The sequence below is a fragment of the Neopelma chrysocephalum genome, unplaced genomic scaffold, assembly GCF_003984885.1.
Source record: "Neopelma chrysocephalum unplaced genomic scaffold, ASM398488v2 Primary Assembly neopelma1_143, whole genome shotgun sequence".
NCBI lineage: Eukaryota > Metazoa > Chordata > Aves > Passeriformes > Pipridae > Neopelma > Neopelma chrysocephalum.
Window position 1 is genome coordinate 980 of NW_020897805.1, and position 17,060 is coordinate 18,039.

Below are 17,060 nucleotides of genomic sequence, written 5' to 3' on the forward strand. Positions count from 1 at the left end.
ATGATCTATAGGTACCCTCTATAAGGTACAGCTGGATCAAATAATAAACAATAATCCTTTCTTAATAGCTCTTAGTCTAAAGAGCCAATGTACCTTACATGAAGGTTGCAGTGGAAGAGGTTGTGGAACACTGAAAGAGGTCATGGAAGTTCAGTCTTCATTTTCAGCAAAACCTAGTTACAAAGTCTGATGTTGGAAACCTTTCAACTGATGCCTGGATTAACTGAGTTCATTAAGAAATATTTAACCAATCCATTTGCACTGATAAATCAAATATCCTTCTTGCCAAGTCCTTGTGAATTATCAGATCAGCTGTGCAATGGCTGTTTTGCTTCTAGCAGCTGTGCCATCTGAGCTGTTGAATACTAACAGAATGTATTGTACAGTACCACATGTGGATCACTCTTCATCTTTTGCCTTCGCGCTACTGGGAGATTCACTGCAATTAGTAACTTTATTTGAAAGTCACAGAGAAAAAAGGCAGAGGTGCATACCCAGTTATTTAATTTTTTATTGACAATTTTTTCATTGAAATATCATATATTTCATATCTCTTTAGTGGGAAAAATAAATCCTAGTTGATGTTCTCCTCTTTCAGTATTCCAAATTACAAAGGATAGAGGACATCTTTCATGTTTATGAGAGAGAATGAATTAGGCACCATCATTTCCAGAGCAGGTGATATGTGCAGGAGAAGACCATGGTAGGGAGGAGGGGAGGAGCCACCTTTCACACTTGAGGGAGGCAGGGATGAGAGCTGCAGCAGAAGAGTCTTTACATGGGCCCAGTTTACCTGGTGATCCCACATCTGAAACCTGTAGTGGGGGAGGACTGGAAGGGATTGTTACATGCTTTGGAATGAGGCAAGAGAATCAATCTCTGAATCCAGAAAGTTGCCATGGAAGAGAATGATCCCTGTGGGCTCTGAACCAATCACTATTAAACATTAAATGAAACTCAAATACAATTATTAGCTTAGAAAGTCTCACTTCAGCATGAACTACTCACATATTTTGTTTTAATTAAGTGAACTCTGCCTTTGAGTCATTGACAAGTTCATCTTTTGTGTTAACTTTCTAGCCACTGCTGCCTGTGTCCTGCCAGGAGAACACAGTCTGTTCATCTGCTACCCAGACACTGCTTGTGAGTTCATGCAAGTTCTTGTTCCTTGTGGGACAAAGGCCATGACTGATGCAACAGTTCACTATTCACTGCCAGAGCATTTCATGGTTGATTTCCATCATGACTAGTAGAAAAGACATCCTAGAAACTCTCCCCTGGCCCTGCAAATTCTCCTTTTCCCTCGGTCACCATGTAGCTGATGTAAACCCTCACACAGGGAATGACCTGGGGTCTTTGGCCACAGCAAGCACTGGTCCCCTCTGTCTCACCTGTCTCTGTCCTAGGACATACTCACTTTGGCACTGACTTCTACAGAGAAAGGTCCTTCCCAGGCAGTGCCCTCCACCCTGTCCTGGGCTCTCTGCATTTCTCTTTGACTTGTAGTAAATGTTTCTCTCACTCTCTTCCATCTTCTGACACAGCTCTTCTTTCTCAAGTTTCTCTGCATTTCTTTGCTTACCATTTAGAGTAGGGAAACATGAATTACACTTTTACTGCACTTGCTGTAATTTGGCATGTTTAGGAGAAAGCCTGACTGGCAGATACCATTACCTGTAAACCTGAAGTTAAAATGTTGCTGGTTTCTAGAATTTTCTTCATTCAAAAACCAACTTCCCAAACACTAGGAAACTTTGTAAATCCATCAGTGGAACTGGTCTGGAAGATGAGAAGATTAGCCAGTGGCGTGTTCTCTGTGGTCTACCTGGGGAGTATTGCAGTAGGGGCTTCTCACATGATACTGAGGAACCTGCTGTAGCCTGACTATCTACACAATCAACAGGGAGATGGTGTCACCAAAGTGAAGATTCCTCTTCCACCATCATCCTCCTGCTAGAAGGGTCCAGCACTGGCTGTGACACTGTGGTGTGATCACTTCTTAGGGCTGTGCTATTTCTTTGATTTCCTCCTTTAACTTCTCAAGCCACTCTGCCACCTCTGTGCTTCTTTCTCTGGCAGGACTGAAAGGCATATTGAAGGCATACATTATATCACTTGGCATCAGCATCCGTTGCTTTTTTTTTTTAAATGCATGATTTATCATATGTTTTCCTTATCACTGTAGTTACTGGATATCATGAAGTGTTAACAAAGGTTTTGTTACTTGATGATTGCTGAATTCTTCTTGAATTTTAAATTGTCATTTGGTGAATTTTCACATTATCATTTTTATTTATGATATACACTATTTTCAGAATATAAAGACTACCAGCAAGTTCCATGTTTCCATGATCTTTTGGGATGATGATAAGTAACTTTTTAAAGTTTTAGAATGCCTCTAGTTAGGGCCCTAGCCTGAGTTTGAGCAGGTCTGTGTTCAGGTCCTGTTTGTGCTGCAGATTCCCCGCTCAGCCTTTAGAAAGACATGGTGGGCCCTCTGCCCTTTGGTGACGGTGTTACAGATGGGCACAGCTGATAATGTTGCCCCTTTGCTGCTTTATCTCCGAGGGCATGGACCTTCTGGATGACCTGCTGTACACCGTGGTGGTTCTGCAGCTGGCTCAGGAGGAGCTCCACTGCTCGTGCAGAGAGCTGAGAGCAGCAGTCTCAGGAACTCTGCTAACCTCAGACAACCTCTTTGAAACTCACAGCCTTCACTTCTGTGCCTCTCTTTACCATGTTGAGCACCAGACCGACTTTTCCCATTTCCTGACTCTTTTTTTGACTGGTTTAGGGAAGTGCCTGTTCTTTTTTAATGCTGACCATAGATTAGAACTAAGAGCCTTGGCTTTTCTGAAAGATGATGGGGTATAGGAGCAATATAGTGATTAACTGTTGGTGGAGTCATAGCACAGGTCAAGGGAAGGCTGTTATCAGCTTCATTTCCTTGCCCTTCTGATGACTAAAAAGCAGTTTTCCAGGTATTGCAAATGACTGATGAACTTCACTGATCTCAGTCTTTTTCAGCTGAGTTATGTTTTGGGTCTAGTGAGTTCATACACAAATTATTAACCAAGTTTCTTGATCTACCTAGTCAAATGTAATTTCTGTGATCTGAAAACTATCAATGTGCTTTGCATCTTATCTCTAGTACTACGTGTAGCATTTTACAAATATGGGTGTTACACACATTTTGAATGCTGAAGTTATCACTGAACTTTAATATCTGCTGATCACAGCAGATCCTTTGTAAAAATTGCTGCCAGAAATAAGGCAGAGGTTGATATTTTTATTTTCTACATGGCACTAAAGAAAGTCCTATCTAAAAGTGGTAAGTTTAGTAGCTGTTGCTAGTCACAGCAGAACAGAAAAGATGATTTCCATAGGCTACTCTGCCAACCTGCTGTCCTGGTTTTGGATGGGCAGAGTTAATCTTCTTCGTAATAGCTGGTATGGGGCCATGTTTTGGATGTGTGCTGGAAACAGTGTTGATAATTCAGGCATGTTTTAATGATTGTTGAGCAGTGCTTGCAGAGCCTCAAGACCTTTTCTAATTCTCCACCACCCTGCCAGCAAATAAGCTGGAGTTGCACAAGAACACAAGGAGACACAGCTGGGATGGCTGATCCCAACTGATCAAAGTGATATTTCATACCATATAGCAACATGCTGAGCATATAAACTAGGGGGAAATTTGCTGGGGGGCACTGCTCAGTGGTGGCTGGGCATCAGTTGGTTAGTAGTGAGTTTTTAATTTCCATCACTTGTCTTCCTTGAGTTTTATTTTTATTTTTTAATTTCCTTTTCATCATCATCATCATCATCCTTGTTGCTGTTGCTGCTGTTGGATGGCCTGAAGTTGTGTCAGGGGAGGTTTAGGTTGGATATTAAAAAAAGGTTCTTCACCCAGAGGGTGGTTGGGCACTGGAACAGGTTCCCCAGGGAAGTGCTCACAGCACCCAACCTGACAGAGTTCAAGAAGTGTTTGGATGATATTCTCAGGCACATGATGTGACTCTTGGGGATGGTCCTGTGCAGGGCCAGGGGTTGGATTCAATGGTCCTGTGCAGGGCCAGGAGTTGGACTTAATGATCCTTGTGGGTCCCTTCCAACTCGGTATAGTCTGTGATTCTGTGAAGACCAGAGGCCCCAGCATTCGCTTTCCTACTCTACTGGGAAGAAAGCAGAGTCTTCTCAGGTGCTTCTTGTGAATGTGAACTGTATCAGACTGGGTCTTTCATCCCCAGATAATCCTTTCACACTAAAACAGCCTTTCACTCTTAAATAATTCCTGTCTTTCTGTCATCAGAGGTGACCTAAGGCCTTTGGCAGTTAAATCTCTTTCCAGTTAAACTCCTGGAACCCTCCAAGCAGCATTTTGAAACCCTTCAGGGATTACATGAGTAATTAGATAAATAATAAAAAAGCCATGTCTGGATGTGGGATGATGCTGGGAGCAAAGCCCTGCTTTTCTAGTGCATTGGGCTTTGCAGCAGTTTTTCACCCTCAAGGCTGCTAATAAAGGAGTGCAAGGCACTTTATCTGCAAAAGTAAAGGAAAAGAAAATGCAAACAACTTCAGTTTTAACTTGATGACAGTAAAACAGACTGTTTTCAGCAATATAATCATCCCTCCAGAGCCTAGAAGGCTCCTTTCGATTTCATTCATCTGCCAGCTTCTGGTTTTAAATACCCTGCAGTATGCAGAGCAGTGCCTGTTGTACTAGAATTTGCAGAATTTGTTGAAGATATAAAACATCGTTAGGACCAGGAGAAATGCGCAGGGAATTAGAGTCATTTGCCGCAAAACAGATCCCTAGCAGTCGGACACGTAAATCTGTATATGTTTCGTGAGCCTCCCTCTGCAGTCAGGGGAAACAAACTTCTTTAGTGACTGACTCATTTCACACTACAATAAGCTCATAAGAAAAGCCAGATGATCCATTCCCTGGAATTATCAGTATTTCCTCACTAACAGGGCAGACAAGCTGATTTGTATACCTTTTTCATATCTAAATTTAGGTGGGACATGTTTCTTTCTTCGCTGCTGCAGAATCTGCTATTACTCAGCTAATTAAGCTAAAGATAAAATCTGCCCATCCTATAAACCCCATTTTGACAACTCAATAGAAAACAAAGTCTGGTGTTTACAGTATGTCCGGCTATTTTTGTGCACATGAACACTCAAAAACTGATTGAACTGACATGGATTTAAGTCCTAAGTCAATGAGTTCATGCAAGAAAGAAAATTAATTTCCCAGTCCATTACCATTACCTGGGAGATAAATAAGAGATCTAGGTGCATATATAAGAATATATATATAGAATATCATATAAGATTATATTCATTTTAACGCATCCCTCCACCATCACAGCATCTAAGGAGTCAGTATCATTTTGGCTGTGTATCCCAAAAGAAAGAATGGGATGGGCTGAGTGTTGGCAGGTGGCAGAGCCTGTTTCACTGACTGAAATGGTCCCCAATGTGGTTGTGTCCTGGTTAGAATGGCTGGGACCAATTCATCACTGGATGGGTGTAACCCAAAACTGTGTATTCTAGAGCCTTCCATGCCATTTCCCAGAAACTGTTGTCAGTAGAGGCCTGCGAGGTGGGAAGATGTTCCTGTACCCTTTTATGGAATTCCCCTCTCTGAGGGAGGGACTGAGCACTCCCGCCTGAACTGGAGAATATATAAACTGGGAGTTTCAGAACCTTTCCACTCCTCGTGGGATCCAGAGGAAGACTGCAGACCACCGCTCTCAACCAGACTGAGACCACCATCCTCAACTGGACTGCAATCACCACTTTTGACCAGACTGCAGCAGCTCTCCCACCAGCAGGTTTTTCCCCTCTCCCTTTACTTTGGACTCGGGGGTGGGCCAAGGAACACCATTTTTGTTGATACCCCAGGGTGCTGGGTTATACATTTGGGTTTTGCGGGTTAAAACCAATTGTCTGTCTGTGTAATTGTACTTATTGTATTATTTTAATAAATTGTTATTCTGACTTATAATCTCTCTTTTGAGTTGAGTTCATTTCCCCTGCTGGTTAACTTTTAAACCAGCACAGGTTGTTTGGGTGGAATCCCCCTAATGTGACATTAGTTGTCTGAAAATCTGGATAAGCTCCCTCTCTAGTGTGTCAAGAGAAACAGGCCCTGCCAGAGGACACTGATGCCCATTTAATGCTCACCCATTACCAGGTGCTTTACAGAGACCTGGGTATCTGAAGCAAAGAACAGGAGAGTGGTCAATGTGAGCAGAGTTTATGGGGTGAGGGGGGAGGGCTCTTCGGTGGGACAAGACCTACCCAGGGAGCATAGATAGGGGGACTTTGCTCCCTTGCTGGAGATATGGGGCTGTAAAACATAAAGCTTCTCAACAACAGAGGGGAGGTGGCGGGGGGGGGGGAAAGAAGCTGTTTCAAACAGAACTCTCCAAGGAGATTTGGTACAGAGCAACTCTCTTTGACCCACTTCATTTTTCTTGCCATTATCCATTTTTCTTTTTATTATCCACTGCTGGATAATGCTGAAACCAGTTTCATAGATGAGAGAGAAACAGGGATAAACAACCTCCTTTTGCACTGATTCCAATGCAGGGTGACTTTAAGAGTAATGTCATGTCTCTTTCTTATTACACGGAAACTTCCTTCAGTGATGAAACTATTTTTTTTTTATTTCCACTAATGTTTCCACTCCCTTTCTTAAGCTGCAAAAGTTAGTATTTTCTGCTCTCTACACGTGTCCTCTTCCCTTGTTTATTAGTTTCCTTACTGGGGCTTCACTAGGTCTGAATTACCATTGCTTTAGGATTATTACATAACTCACATGCATTTTTATCTTGAGCAGATTAATAAGTAATCTCATATCTCTGCAGGAATAGGAAGGCACTATTGGCTAATTTCAACCACGTGCTTTGATATCACAGCATATAAATAAGCATGGATTTACAGGTCCAACATCAGGCTCTTCTGACACTTGACTTCTCTTCCTCAGCCCACCATGGAGCTCCTGGGAGCGACTACTATTTTCTTGCTGGTCTGTATCTCATATCTTCTTCTCTTGGCCACACGGAGAAGCACATCACAAAAAGGGAAGGAGCCTCCTGGTCCCTTCTCACTTCCTATTGTTGGAAACCTGCTCCAGCTGAACCCACGGAACATGCCTGAAAGCTTGAAGAAGGTAAGGAACTGTTTTGTTCTTTTCTATGTTATCTTCATTGTATATAAAATAAAGGCCAGTCCCTGCAGTCTCAGCTTAATTCACAAGCTTAGTTTGCACTGACCAAATGTTGGACTCAAAGAGAAACTAAAGGTTTCCCAGATATACATGCTTCTGAAATCTATATATCTAATTCTATATATTACAAGTCAGTTTATGTATTTGCAATGATCATACTAATGATGAGTCCCATGCTGACCTCACAGCATTACTGCAATTTGCACTGGACTTGCAATCAAGGCCCTGCTGCTATTGCAATATGCATTATAATCCTCCTGTGCCCAGCTCCTCATCGTGATGGAAACATGGCTTGGCCCCTTTTTGGGGAGAACCCTGCTCCATTTTGCTGCCTCTACTCCCCAGCAAATATGTAGGATCACCTGGGAGTGGAACTAGCAAGTAAAGAAGTTGAAGCAAAAAAGTTTGGAGGTGGATTGTGCTGTCCATTCCCTCCCCTGGCTGATGTCACCCATCTGGCAAAAAACCCCTCTGTGTTGCAAGGTCTGGAAGGAATGTTCATCCAAAGTGCCTGTTCCTTAGGGGATTGTGAGGCTATGGTGACAGATATATGGAAAGGGCTGGTGTCCCTGGGTTCTTCAGAGCAAAATTGTGGTGGTGGCTGATGTCACTGTGTGTATTGTCAGATGCAAACATACTCAGATGAGCTCATTTTTGCCCTTGTGCTTGTGAATGTTGAGAATCATGAGCACCCTCAGGCATTCTGCTATGTTTCAGAGCACTAAGTGATTCAGTTTCCCACCATGAAAAAACCACAGGATTTCGTCTAGTTTGGTCTTGTAAAGTGAGCATGAGAAGCATTCCAGACTGGACCACATAGCCTGAGAATCTCCAATTGTAGCCAAGAGGAGATGCCTGGGAAGGAGTACATGATTAGTGCAAGGATGCTGTGACTGTCTGCTGATATACTCACTCAATTTTCAGGGGTGTGTGGCCCAGGAGATTTGAGAAACAGCTTTGCTGTTTGTGCTCAGAAACCCTTTAGGCATTTGCTTCCATATGTGTATATAATTTGGTTTTGAGCTCATGTAAACTGTTATCCACTATGCCCTGCAGAAAGGCCTCCCAGAATGTTTTGCCAGCCCTATGAAGGGCTATTTTCTTTTCTCAGATTTGGATTTGATACCTTGCCACTTCCATTCTTATCACCTATTTCTTGTATAATTCCCCCTTCCCTTGTCTGTAATTCATAGTTGAAAGAGCTCTGCACTGCTGCTAATCAATGTCATGTCTCAGCGATGCTGGGACAATGGCAGATCACTGCTCAGACCCTTTGCTACAAAATCCTTTTCACATGATTAACATTCAGACTTGTTGTTCTTTGCGTTCCTCTTTCCTACAGCTCAGCGAGAAGTATGGTCCTGTCTTCACGATACATTTAGGCCCACGAAAGGTTGTGGTACTGTATGGTTATGATGTTATGAAAGAAGCTCTGATTGATCAAGGAGATGACTTCAGTGGAAGAGGCATTCTGCCACTGATTGAAAAACTCTTCCAAGGCACAGGTACGTCCTTCATAACGTTAGCATAAAAAACGCATGTTTTCAGTGCTTCAGGAACACAGCTGAGCGGGCAGTGGAGGAGGGAGTGGTGGATTTCATTTACTACTTTCATGCAAACAAATCAGTAATTAAAGATCAAAAGCCCAACTTACGCTTGGACCCTGGAGTAAACTGGTCCCCTGGAAAACTGTTTAAGGTCCCAGGACAGCTTCATTGACTGCCTTTCTGTTTTCAGCATGCCTCACATTCTGGCTAAAATATTGTTCATTAAATGTACCTCTAAGGTCTTACTTTCGTTCTCCCACTTCTGAAAATACTCTAAATATATACACAGGTAAGGAACCAGCAAAAGGAAAGTCCACAGCACAACAAAGATAAGATAATATAGGCTGACCCGGTAAGGGCCACTCTCAGGATTAGGCCATGAGATGATTCACCAGGTCAGTCCCCAGTATGGCATTTATCTGGGTAAATAGAATATATTCCATGCAATTATATATAGTGCAGTTCCAATGATACTGTCAATAAGTATATGCTCTGTGAAGAGACACAGCAGAACATTTAATAGTTATGTCAGTGCAAAGGCCATGTGCTTGTGGCCTAGACCAATTCAGTACCAGTGTTACCTACTTACTTACATCCTAATATAGTTTTTTTTCTTCTGGGAATAAAGTCAGTTTTACTCAAAGTGCTGTGACAGATGGATCAAATTTGTCACCTCCATAATTGCACAGGCATTTCTGGGTATATAGCAATAGCAGTGTAACTCCGCAGAGAGCTGTCTTTTCAGCTTGAGTACTTACTGTGTAGCTCCCATTTAGGGAAAAAAAATCTGTTTCCTCATGAAGGTCTGTTTTTCCTCCCTGTGTCAGGCATTGTGACTAGCAATGGCGAGACCTGGAAGCAGCTCCGACGATTTGCACTCACAACCTTGCGGGATTTTGGGATGGGGAAAAAGGGCATCGAGGAGCGAATCCAGGAGGAAGCTCATTTTCTGGTGGAGAGGCTCAAGAACACACATGGTAGGATCAGGACTTTGTGCCTGCTGAGACACCGTGCATCTTTGCAATGAGACAATGAGGCGTATAGGGCTGCTTCACAAAATCTATGACCCAACTACTGGGCATATGGTTGCTGTCTCTGCTCCCTGCTTCAACAGGCAAAGTTATCACTCCTGACAGTCAGTCAGTCAAAGGCACGGGGACAGTGGGGAGGATAAACGTAGGAGACAGGGTTGGAGAGTATCATTTACCTGTTCTGCTTGAGCGACAAGACAGAAAGTGGCAAAATGAACAGCTTTGCCACAAAGCCAAGGGTTGGATGGAATTCAGCCATGGAGACAGGGCTGGACATTGCCAGCATGCAAGCAACATGCACTTCCTCCCCTTGTCTCCTGCAGCTCCATGTAAACAGTTCTTGAAGAAGTGGGTGACTAGAGAACTCATTTACAGATATTTGGGGTTGGGTCCAGTCCATCTGAACAGTAGAGACACACCTCCCACATTGGTGGGGCTGTCCAGTGGGACCAGGGGCTGCTTCTGAGGGCAGGGTATAAGGTAACCCCCTTGGTTTCCACCTATAAATGTGTTTTCTGGTAGTATGCAGGTCAATGTTACTTCTAAATACTTCCCCTGAGAGTGACACAGTACCAGCCTGAATTCCAGGCTTCCATTCCACATTCCATCAAGCAAGTTTTCAATGTGGGCTAACTGTGCAAGGTGGAAAAAGCAGATGGATCTAACAGAATGATGAAGCATCACTGTTTTCCATGAGCCACTAATTCAGTTTGGCTTCATAGATAAACATTTCTGTTACAAATTAGAGAAAATACTCTCACCTGCATTGCTTTTATCCTTTGACTTACACAGTAATACTTATTTCTTATGCCCTTGTGCAAACCTCCAACTCTGGCTCACCTTGTTACAGCATCTTTTACTGTGTACTAAAGGCTTTGCAAGCAAGATATATACAACTGAGAAGGATAAAGCCATTATCTACCCCTAGTTCAAATAACAAATAGCTATGATTAGTATCTTCTAAGTTCAGCATTAATATACTCACCACCTCTGATGAGACATCTGCTGAGTTTTCAGTGGCCAGGGAGTCACCAGGCAGGCAGAGAAGGGTTGGTGCCATTGCTGCTTGGAATAGGCTGATTCTCAATGCTGTCAAGTTGACATTTTCTGACTCCTTGGTTTTCTTTCAGGATTTTATACCTTTTCATGTTGTTGTTTCTCCTCTTGAAACCTTGACATGCAACCTGTCACTATATTTTTCCTTCTTTCTTGGGTCTAATCTTGCTTTTTTCTTATGCTGTAGTTTTCTTCTTAGTAGTTAATGCATCTGTGCTATCGAAACTAGACTTTGATCACAGGCATTTGAACCCCTAGGAGAGGGCTATGCAATGGAATTTATGCTAACAGAGTTCATAAACAGAATGCAATAAACCCATGGTTCAGGCAAAGTCCTCATGGTTTCACTGGGATTTTGTGGGAATCCTTAGGCCATTTCTAATAAACAATATATAAGGCAGACAGGTGTGTGCCAGCTGAAGAGAACTAAGGCACTCAGACAAGTGTTCTGCTGAGAACTGGGCAAAAGAGATACTTAAACCATTCTAGTTGAAGTGAAATTAGTTCACTTCAAGAAGAGAAGAATAAATTGGACAAGCCCTTCACCATCCTTTCAAAGGACTGCAAAACTCTGGATCTCAAGAGGATGTGAAACTACCCTGTAGTGTTAGGGGGGAGATGATCCCTGAAATACTGAAAGCAAGATAACATTTCTTTTGTTTGTTGTGGCAGAGCGACCTTTTGACCCTAGCAACTTCCTAGTCCATGCTGTTTCCAACATCATCTGCTCCATTGTCTTTGGGGATCGGTTTGACTATGAGGACAAGAAATTTCTAACTTTAATCGATTTGATAGATGAAAACAACAAGCTCCAGGCCTCTCTACAAACCCAGGTGTGTATAGTTATATTTAATACATTTATTATTATAATATTTTATTAATGAATATTTATTCATATTATTAATTTTTAATTAGAGGGGATTTTCTTAAATTTGGAAAAAAAATTTGAAAGTGAAAAAGACAGTTAAATAACCAGTTCCTACCGGTTTTTCTTATCTTATGGAATTGTGATTGTATGTCCAAAGGATATAATTGCAGAAGTGCAGTCTATCCTCAAATGTAGTAAAACCATAAAGTAAATGGCATTCAAATCCTGAGTAATAAAGACCTACCATTCCAAAACAGTTTAATTGCCCCAGTTTCATAGTTACAATTAGGGGAAAATATTATTGTATGTGCATTAATCAGAATGTGCTTTTTTATAATTTTATTTTTACAGCTATATAATTTCTTCCCAACTGTCATGGAGTTAATACCTGGACCGCATAAAAAACTGATAAAAAATATTGAACAAGTTGATCAATTTACAACAGAAATCGTAATGGAGCACCAGAAAACCTTGGATCCCACTTGTCCTCGAGATTTTATTGATGCTTTTCTTAACAAAATGGAACAGGTATTGTAAGAGTATAGATTTATTGGATTATGAGGAAATCACTGCTTGAATCACATCTTTTCACTTGTGATGGGGCATTGGGCTTTTGCAAATACAGAGGGGAACTTGCTCTTCTTGCCACATAGACTTCATTCTATCCTCTCCATTTTCTTATCAAGGATTTTTAAACACGGAATTAACAGCACCAGCCAAAGTTAAGAAACTTGAAGACCAATCTGGTTAATGTAATTCAATGCTACTCCCATATTAAAAAAGGTTCATAATATTATTCAGTAAAAGTACCTAAATGCTGGTGGTCTGGAGAGTGTCGTATTTTTGAAAGGACATAAGATATGTTTATAAACATACATTATGGGTACAGGACTTTTCTTTTTAAACAAGCTTCTTGCTTTTGTCATTCAAAACCTTCTGCCAAATCTTCTTGCAGGAGAAAGGGAATGTCGACTCAAAATTCACCGTTGAGACCTTGACCAGAACCACGCTGGACTTGTTCCTTGCAGGAACAGGGACCACCAGCCTCACACTGAGATATGGAATTCTGATTCTCCATAAATACCCAGAGATAGTAGGTAATAGAAAAGGAAATAAATGATGTAAAAAGTTTTAGTAGGTTACCGGATCAGTTTGGACAATTCCTGTCACTACTATACGTGGCAATGGTCCCCTGACTAAGAATCACGTCTTTTCAGTGTGGAAATGTGTATTAATCTTAGTTCTATTCACAAGAAGGAGATGTTAGTACTAAGTATATTCATATATTCCCAATTTACTAAAAGCAAGTTGTGTTGTAAATACAGGGAGAGACGTAGGCAAAGAGATGGGCTACTTGTCCACTGAGCATTTACTTATTTCCTAACAGAGAAAATGCAAAAGGAGATTGATTCCGTGATTGGCCGAGACCGAAGCCCCCGCATGGCAGATCGGAGCCAGATGCCCTACACAGAGGCTGTGATCCATGAAATCCAGAGATACATTGATTTCATTCCACTTAATGTCCCACATGCTGTGATCAGAGACACCAAGTTCAGAGGCTATTTTATCCCCGAGGTCTGTTGCATTGTGTCTGAGAAAGGTCATAATCTCCTGAAAACAATTATATGTTCTATTCTTTGTATTTTATTTAATTTTTAAAAGCACTGAAATTGTGATATTGAATTGGAATAGTTTTGTTTGGGAGGGGATTCTGGTAGTTATTGAGTCCAATCCCTTGTATTAGAAAAGGAAAAAAAAAGAAAAGATTTTTTCATCCTCTATGAGAAGAGGGCAGTAGAGCTTTCTTTTTTTATATATAAATGTAAGGCGTATTATACTTGGGAGCAATTTTAAATACTTTAAACAGACTCACCACTAAAATTCATTAAAAGAAACATCTTTGCATCTTTGCCATACCAATGCCATATATTTTCACTCATTAAATGCTCATTTTAAACTGGTTAAACTTTGACTACCCTTCTGTTTAGCTCTGGAAACTTCTTAATCCCTCTTTGCTTTAGCAAATCTCCATTACAACATTCTTTTTTGTCAATTCAGGGCACTATGGTATTCCCTATGCTGACTGCCGTCCTACATGATAGCAAGGAATTTCCAAATCCAGAAAAATTTGACCCAGGACATTTCCTGAATGCAAATGGTACCTTTAAAAAGAGTGACCACTTTATGCCATTTTCTGCAGGTAAGACCTCTTCCTATTTCACATCCTAGACTATCCTCTCCTAGAATCTCTTGGAAAATTTCACTGGCTCCATTGCCATGGTCTGTACAGTGATGTCTGGTGGCATCTGCTACTCACTTCTGGGCTGCTGTAAGCCCTGCACTAGAGTTTCAGTTGACTTCCTTTTTTACCAACCTCAAAAGTTCCTTCAATGCCTTCCACAAGAAGAGGTGTATAAAGTGGGACTCAGCCATGCAACTTCTCTCTCTCCAAACTTACCATCACACAGCAGCAGAACATGAGAAACCAGAGCCTTCAAACCACCTTTGCCCACTGAGCACTCTTATTGTTCTAGACCCTCAGTTTCTACTTTAATCCACTTGCTTTCCCAAAATGCTGCAGTGCTGCCTGTGCCTTCTGAGACATCTGAACTGTCAAGGAACAGTGGTTAAAACCAGTTAGCAAGCAAAATACTCCATCACCTCAATTTTTATTATTTTCTTTTCTTGCAGGAAAACGTGTCTGTGCAGGAGAAGGTCTGGCCCGGATGGAGATATTCATATTCTTAACATCCATCCTGCAGAACTTTACTTTGAAGCCTATTATGGATCTCAAGGACATTGACATTACTCCAGTAATCACCAGCCTGGCAAGCATGCCCCGACCCTATCAGGTCTCTTTTGTTCCACGTTAGCCAAGAGAAAACTGTTGCCAGTTCCCAAACTCATGAATGCTCTGACTGAACAACAGTCATTTCCCAATCTCTTGAGACTGAAACACTCAGATAATTTCCTAGATGCCTTATGGAGACAAAAGTGCTCAGAAAAGAAAATTGTATGGTGCTGTTATAATCACCACAGCCAGCTCTAAACAGAGTAGGCAATTGCACAGGGAAGAACACAGCTCCCTGTGCAAAATGATACAGGTTCTCCTCTGCACCTACCTCGCCCAGCTCTGTTTCCTGTCTGGCTCCTCACATACCAGGGTGTGTGGACTAGCTGTCTGAGAGCTCTGCTGCTGCTGTCCCTATCACTTGGTCATCTCAGCACAGCAGAACAGGTGCTTGTACTCCAAGCTTTCCACAGACTCTGCTTGAGGTACCTCTCTCCTCTGTACTTTCAATTTGTTTGTAACCTATTTGTAAAGGTAAGCGTAAAACAGTGAGGGTTTTTCTGTTAGGTGATGGTCATCTAATATATTCTTGTCCCAGTACTTATTGTCTACTGTGGTGGGAATGGAGTTTATCAATGACTGGGCAGATGGGTCACCTTCTGTGTGATTGTAATGAAGGTTTGTGAAATTACAACTTCTATTGCAAAATAAAAAAGTGGTACACTGAACTGTTCTTTTTCTGAGATCCCAGACCATCTTTCAGTGAAAAACCTGCATCCATAAAGCTTGTATTTCCAAATGTTTGTCAAGTCTTGTACACTGTTGAAATCTGACTGTTTCAATTCATTCATGTATATGAAATATCCTATGGCTTGAAGAACAAGCTGGCTAATGACCTATAAACTTCCATTCCCAATGGGGGATAATACAGGACTTATCAGAACCCCAGCTGTAGTTACAGAGCTGTCCACTGTGGCAAAAAAAGAAGACAAATTAAATAATACCAGGATGCCCCCAGTGCCATTTCCTAGATAAACGCCAGCTTGCATCTTCCCATTATTTTATGAAGTACGTAAAGATCACCACAGCAATGTTACAATCAGGCAAAAACTATAAATAGTGTTCACATGAATTGCCAATCATACCTGTACAGATCTAGGATTGGCATTTCCTGTCTTGATCGTGTTCCCTGTAATGTATAATATGTAGTGATTACAGTGAAGACAGAGAGCTGAATCTGTGCTATGTGGGAAAAGACAGCAACTGTAACATTACCACAATGGCATTAACTGCTTATTAACAGGCCAAACTTGTTTCCTTTGAAAGTATTAATAAGCTAAATATACCATGACTTGGTGGCATAGCATTCCAAAGGCAAAAGCCACAAATGTCACAGAATCGTAGAAATAAGTTGTCTCATCAGATAATAAGAAGAAAGCACTCTGTAATTCCTCTTTAGCTGTGCCATGACTAAAAAAGCCAAAGCAAATGAGGAAGCAGCTTCCTTGTTTCAGACATCTTCCTCCATGCTGAAATGAGAAGGAGGCAGCCAATGCAGATCAGCAAGAAAACAGTTTTAGCACACAGAGACTCCACCATGATATGAAATGGGTGTTGAGATTAGAGGAGGTTAAAGCCATGTCCTGGAAGTCTCACTTTGTGTCACTTGTGGTATAAAAAGCAGTGCAATGGTAACCAAAAACTGCTTACATTAGTTCTGGGTTAACTAAAAAAATTAGCCACTGTTGGAAAGTTCTATGTGTCCCATGAAGCCATACTGTTCCATCTCCCTGCCTGCTAGTGCACAGTGCAGCCCAGGCTTTTTCTTCTGCAGGGACAGTGCACACACTGCATTACTTGCTCATGTGCAGAACCAGGCAGGACCGTATGAATTTTCTGTGGCAAACCTGACACAACGTCCTGTCACTTGGCCATGTGAAAAAGACTTTTGAACTTGATTAATCCATTCTGCACATTGTTGCTATTAGTTCCCAAATATCTCTCACAGAACATAAGCACCTCTGTGAGCTCAAGTTTCTCAGATGCTTCTAAGAAGCTGGGAAGCAACTACAGAAGCAACAGTCAGCTGGGCAAGTACTAATGAAGAAAAGAACTGGCAAATTCTGAAACATATGAAAGTGTCCCTAAGTGAAGAGCTCAGTGAAGAAATCCATGAAGCAAACAAATGTACTTCAGCACTGGCCCCATAACAAGGCAATAGCACTTGCCTGAGCTACTACTATAAATTAACGCGACATACAGAGCTAATTGGATGTCTGGACATAAAGGACAGATGTGGGTCAAGGGAGATGGGGTGATCAAAGGTAAAAACAAGCAGTTTGGAATAGCCAGGTATAAACTCAAATATCTTCAAATTTTTTGTTGAAGAGGAAACAGACACGAAGAGAGCGCATACCAGAGCCTCATGTGCTCATATATGTTACACAGCTCGTATAGGCTGCAGGGAAGGATGCTGAGACATTTGTGAATTCCCACACAGAAGCTTCATTTAAAAGGCAAAGTTGTG

At 41.6% G+C, this 17,060-nt stretch overlaps 1 protein-coding gene across 2 annotated transcripts; it reads left to right on the plus strand.

The window, feature by feature from the left end:
* The first annotated feature begins 6,940 nt into the window (after positions 1-6,940).
* On the plus strand, positions 6,941-15,261 carry LOC113975810 (cytochrome P450 2H1-like). Of its 2 annotated transcripts, none has more exons than XM_027700280.1 (9): positions 6,941-7,183; positions 8,583-8,745; positions 9,615-9,764; positions 11,547-11,702; positions 12,089-12,270; positions 12,698-12,839; positions 13,130-13,317; positions 13,801-13,942; positions 14,434-15,261. In XM_027700280.1, the coding sequence occupies exons 1-9, from the start codon at positions 7,004-7,006 to the stop codon at positions 14,613-14,615; spliced, it is 1,485 nt and encodes a 494-aa protein (XP_027556081.1). In that variant the 5' UTR covers positions 6,941-7,003; the 3' UTR covers positions 14,616-15,261. The 2 variants fall into 2 exon arrangements, with proteins under 2 accessions (XP_027556081.1, XP_027556080.1); XM_027700279.1 differs by having other exon boundaries at positions 6,942-7,183; positions 11,547-11,707; positions 12,094-12,270.
* The last annotated feature ends 1,799 nt before the right edge of the window (positions 15,262-17,060 follow it).

Bases quoted from the DNA above. Each gene is read 5' to 3' on its own strand.
- LOC113975810 (XM_027700280.1), top strand. From the start codon at position 7,004: ATGGAGCTCCTGGGAGCGACTACTATTTTCTTGCTGGTCTGTATCTCA. The intron at 12,271-12,697 runs GTATTGTAAGAG...ATCTTCTTGCAG, and splicing joins TTCTTAACAAAATGGAACAG to GAGAAAGGGAATGTCGACTC. The intron at 13,943-14,433 runs GTAAGACCTCTT...CTTTTCTTGCAG, and splicing joins CTTTATGCCATTTTCTGCAG to GAAAACGTGTCTGTGCAGGA.